The sequence below is a fragment of the Coffea arabica genome, chromosome 10c (assembly GCF_036785885.1).
Source record: "Coffea arabica cultivar ET-39 chromosome 10c, Coffea Arabica ET-39 HiFi, whole genome shotgun sequence".
In the NCBI taxonomy this organism is placed as follows: domain Eukaryota; kingdom Viridiplantae; phylum Streptophyta; class Magnoliopsida; order Gentianales; family Rubiaceae; genus Coffea; species Coffea arabica.
The window spans coordinates 18,403,846-18,409,291 of record NC_092329.1 but is presented as its reverse complement, the minus strand read 5'-3'; the positions used below and the strand labels follow the sequence as shown (position 1 = coordinate 18,409,291).

At 36.6% G+C, this 5,446-nt stretch overlaps 2 protein-coding genes across 2 annotated transcripts; one reads left to right on the top strand and one right to left on the bottom strand.

Moving 5' to 3' along the window:
* Positions 1 to 335: 335 nt before the first annotated feature.
* On the bottom strand, positions 336 to 2,513 carry LOC113689212 (uncharacterized). The gene has a single exon (XM_027207016.1). It carries the CDS (start codon positions 2,511 to 2,513, stop codon positions 336 to 338), a length of 2,178 nt encoding a protein of 725 aa, XP_027062817.1.
* Positions 2,514 to 3,842: 1,329 nt separating this feature from the next.
* LOC113689211 (small ribosomal subunit protein eS24z-like) lies at positions 3,843 to 4,467 on the top strand. The gene has a single exon (XM_027207015.2). The coding sequence runs from the start codon at positions 3,910 to 3,912 to the stop codon at positions 4,360 to 4,362; it is 453 nt and encodes a 150-aa protein (XP_027062816.1). The 5' UTR covers positions 3,843 to 3,909; the 3' UTR covers positions 4,363 to 4,467.
* The last annotated feature ends 979 nt before the right edge of the window (positions 4,468 to 5,446 follow it).

Below are 5,446 nucleotides of genomic sequence, written 5' to 3'. Positions count from 1 at the left end.
TCTTTTCTTTTTCAAAATAAATTAACAAAAATAAACCAAAATGCCAAAAAATTAAATTTGAACGTATTTTTGTGAACAATTTTCCTTTTTCTCTTTTTTCATGATTTTTCTACGCTAAAACTTAAAAATAAAAATAGAAACTAGAAACTAAAAAAAAAACTAAAAGCAACCACGACAAATGAGAATAAAAAGTAAAAGAAATTACACCAAAAATTTGGTGTCTACAGGAAGTGATATTAAGAAGAATCATACTTACCTTTCAAAAGGGTACATCCACCTATGTTGGACAGACCCTCCAAGTTTGGCTTCACGGGGTAAGTGAACAGCTAAATGGATCATAATATCGAAAAAACTGGTGGAAAAATCATTTCCAACTTGCACAATATCATTACTATGTTCTTTTCTAATTTCTCAATCTCTTCCAATCTAAGCTTTTTTGAACACAGATCTTGAAAGAACTTGGCTACTTCACATATTAAAGTATACACATCTGTTGACAAGAATCCGCGCAATCCGACAGGAAGCATTCGTTGCAAAAGAATGTGACAATCATGGCTCTTTAATCCTGATATCTTACCATCTTTTATGTTGACACATCTTGATATATTAGCTGCATAGCCATCAGGATACTTCACTGAACTCAAAAATTCACAAAAACCTTGTCGCTCTTTTGGTAACAGATTATAGCATGCTTGTGGCTTTTCAAGCTTGCCATTTCTTCGATGTAATTGTAGCTCATGCCGAATGTCCATGTCCTCCAAATCCCGCCAAGCTTTATCTGTATCCTTTGACTTGTTTTCTAAGTTAAGCAAAGTTCCCATAATATTATCACACCAGTTCTTAGCAGTGTGCATAACATCAATGTTGTGTTTTAGTGGAATATCTTTCCAATACGGTAATTGGTAAAATATGCTCTTCTTAGTCCAGTTTCTTTCTTCAAGATTGCGCTTCCTTTTCTTAGTATTTAGATTTTTTCCAAGTGTTACACCCTCAACAACTTTTAATTGTTCAAGAATTTCTTCAGCTGACAATTCCCGTGGTTTCAACCTTCTCTCTACCCTGTCATTAAATTTTTTGCCATCATTTCGCCACACATGATTATCAAGCAAAAAGCGATGGTGGCCCAAGTAACCAATCTTGTTTCTCAATGGCTGATAGTCCGTTTTATCATTGCAGCAAGGGCATGCCATTTTTCCCTTGTTCACCCAACCAGATAAGTCCCCATAAGCCGGAAAGTCATTTATAGTCCACATAAGTGCTGCATGCAGAAGAAAGCATTGTTCAGTCACAGAATCATATGTCCAAACATCTTTGAACAATTCTAACAGTTCATCAATCAAAGGTTGCAAAAACACGTCAATATCCTTTCCCGGTGACCGACGACCTAGAATAAGTAGTGACAAGAAGAAATAAGGCTCCCTTTTTGATACCCAAGGTGGCATATTATAGTTTATGAGCACCACTGGCCACATACTATAGGAGTTACACATATTATTGAAAGGGTTGAAACCATCACTTGACAATGCAAGACGAACATTTCGAGCATCTTCAGCAAACCATGGAAATTTCTTATCAAACTCTTTCCATGATTCACCATCTGCTGGATGACTTAAGACCCCTATTTCTTCAACTCGTTTTTCCTTGTGCCATCTCATATAAGATGCTATTTTTCTTGATATAAATAGTCTCTGCAGTCTTGGCTTCAAAGGAAAGTAGCGAAGAATCTTCTGAGGAACTTTTTTACCTTTGCCATCATTTATTTTCCATCTAGATTGCAAGCATTTTGGACAATGATCCAATCCTTTATATTCCTTCCAAAAGAGAATACAGTCATTCTTGCATGCATGAATCAGGTCACATCGCAACCCAATGCCCCCCAATAACTTTCTTGAATCGTAGTAGGAGGATGGAAGTAAGTTATCATTAGGGTAGGAATCCTTCAATAGTTGAAGAAGCATGGTAAAAGATTTATTACTCCATCGATTGAGTACCTTCAAGTGTAGCAATTTTACAACAAAAAGTAATATTGAATACTTTTTGCAGCTAGGATATAAGGCCCGCTTAGCATCTTTAAATAATCTATTAAATTTTTCTAACTCATCTTCTTTTCTAAAAGAAACCTCCTTATTGCTCCCACCATTTAATTCTTCTTCATTAAAGGTCCCCCAATAGATGTCTTCTAAAATTTCTTGCATTTCGTCATCATTTACTTCTGCATTGTTAGCATTAATTTCATGCTCATTATCACAACATGAATGAACATTTGAATTTTCATTAGGCAGAGTTTCCCCATGAAATTTCCAATATGTGTAAGTACTATCCATCCCCTTATATAGCAGATAACTCTCAACAACATGAACAGAGTAGTACTTCACATTTCTGCATTTTCTGCATGGACATCTAACCTTTGGTTTATCACCTTTGTGCTGTTTTGCCATTGTCAAAAATTTCTCTAGCCCATTCCTATATTCATCACACCATCTATCAGCCAGGAACATCCAACCCTTATCCATTTTTCCTCCTGGCATATATGAACTACATGCTATACCAAGGTGCAAGTTTAGATGACAAGCCTTCCCAGAGGAATTGTGTTGGAAAAATAGCATTGAAATTCAAAAAGATGATAATTATAAAGAACTAGTTAAATAAAGCATAATATGTCCATAACCCAACAAAAGCATATGCATTCACAATATCACCAGTTAGATCCAAATAATGGCAGTTTCACTTCAAATAGAAATCAAACTTGAGGACTGTAATGCACTTACCATGAAGGACCGCTCAAGAACATTAATAAAGTGCTAGAACTTGAACTCTTTATGCTTCCTGCATCCAAAATCCCCAGTCATTGAATAAAATGTTGATTAACAATAATTGTACTAAGTCTTGAGAGCATTGGAATGGGTTCCTTTATTATCTTTTAGAAAAAAAATGAAACCAGATATATATATTTGTGACGTTTTGGGAACAAAGCCAACATAAATCTCTCAAAGAAATGAAAAACAAAACTCTCAAAGAATAATCAAATATATTACTTTCCTATTAACTGTGGAAAGACCAAATACAAACCGACAGAGATGTCTTCATTTACATGCGAGATGTATGGAAAAAAGTGTATGGTATGGTGAGTTGCTAGCTATGGACCCCAGATGAGGGCAAATTATGAACGATGGAAAGTCATTATTATTGCTGAAAGATGTCATGCATGCTCATGCACTTGTCCACCTATCAAGCTGCATGCATACATGCAGGAGTTTTTTTTTTTTTTTTTTTGGGGCTAGGGGTGTTTGGATTTTGGGGCTTTGGATTGTGAGAAGAGAAGCTACGTCTGCAACTAGTCATGGAAACGGCCGATAGAAACATAAGCTGTAAAAACTAGAGAGTTCCAAAGAAGTTGTTGGAAACACGGCTAGAAATAGGGGAAAAACATAGCAGTGATATAACTTCAAGAAAGCAGTGCTGTTATGGCACCATACCAACTCCTCACCCAACTCGGTGGTGAAACATCTAAAGAAATGTTCTAATTAAGTCGAGAGATAGAGAGAAAAAAGAAGTCCTATTTTTCACACAAGGTAATGCTCATGAAAATGCCACAAGTGATTCATTGAAAGGACTAGCAGCATTTGTCCATTTCTCTAACACTGAAGACGTTGAAGCTATTGGCTCAACCATTTGATCAATTACACTCCCTATCTTCTAAAGAGTGAACATGCAATCATGGCCAAGAAAACTCAGCAAGATTGCTCTGGGATTAACTTGGCATCAATCTATTACTATAAAATTCAAACCCTCATGGACATTGATTATTGTAAGAGAGCCTTTTACGTTCCTCTTTTGTCGCTTCCCCAACCAACCGCCCATTCAGAGGAGAAAGAGCGGAACCAGCGGCGGCGCCGGCGGCAAGAAAAAATGGCGGACAAGGCAGTGAGTATTCGTACTAGGAAGTTCATGACCAATCGTCTTCTTTCCAGAAAACAATTCGTCATTGATGTTCTGCATCCTGGAAGTCCTAATTTTTCCAAGGCTGAGTTGAAGGAGAAATTGGCTAGGATGTGTGATATGAAGGACCCAAATGCCATCTTTGTTTTCAAGGCCAGGACGCATTGTGGAGGTGGCAAATCAACTGGGTTTGGATATATCTATGGTTCTGTAGAGAATGCTAAGAAATATGAGCCCAAATATCGGCTTATCAGGAATGGCCTGGATACTAAGGTAGAGAACTCTAGGAAACAACTCAAGGAAAGAAAGAACAGGGCCAAGAAGATCCGTGGTGTAAAGAAGACAAAGGCTGGAGATGCTGCCGAGGCTGGAAAAAAAGAAATAATTTTCCTGAGAGTTCTAGGCCTTGTCAAATTTTTATAGAGAAAAACAAAAATGTTTTTGCAGCAGAGTTATTTTCTCGTTTGTTACTTTGAATTGTGTCTTTGTTCCTTTGAAACTATGAGATGAAGGTGTTTACAGTTCAAATCTTGTACTCGATGAATAGCCAGTACCCTCTGAAAAAAATGAGAAGACTTTTCTACTTTTAGAGTTGATCTTACAAAGGATGAAAAAGCATACCTGGTTAGAGATTGTTGCAGAGAGAATTGATAGATACTAAGAAGGAAAAAGAAGGAAATTTTGGAAGTGGAGACTTTTGTCTCTCCTGCGGACAACTTTTATATTCTTGGTTTTTTAGTTTTAAATCCTATTAAGATCTTGTTTGGTGGTAATTTGGTTTTGGCAAGAAAAACACCACATCCTATCCGTTAATTAAACAAGCTAGCAACAACATATCCTCCCAAAAGAGGGTACACCAGCTGCAATCCCATCATTTCTCACCAATAACATAAAAACTTTGGCCCACTATGGAGGGAAGCTTTCCCGCGTTGCTTTTGGCAAGGCTATTACGCAAGAAAAGTAGTAGCCCTCGCTAGGTGTAGGCCGGCTCCAATTTTTGGTGAGGCCTGGTTCTTTTTCTTGCTATAAGCCACTTAATAGCGTCAGACCTTCTATTTCATGCTAAAACTATTGTCGCTAGTGCCCTTTCTTGTTGTAGTGCATGATGTAAGTTCGGCAAGAATCAGCTTTTAATTAGAATGTCCTCCATTAATCATTTCATTAGGTACTTAAATATAACAAACATGCTAGAACTAATGTGAGGACTCGCAAAAACTATTATTTTATGCCTAATTTATGGCTTAATAAATTATTTAATTGGGTTTTATTTCCAAGGAATATTTTCTAGTCTTATTAAACCTAAATACATGGTAATGTAACTTCGTTATATTTTTAAAATGATTCGTTTCAAAAATTAATTTCCTAGAGCGCGTTTCGTAAAAATAGTGAATAGTGCTTGGAGATTTTATCCGCGTAGTAGCACAATAAGCTTGGAATATTGGAGACCTATACTATGGTCCTAAAATAGGTGATCTTATGAATAAATATCCAAGTGATAGTTAGTAGT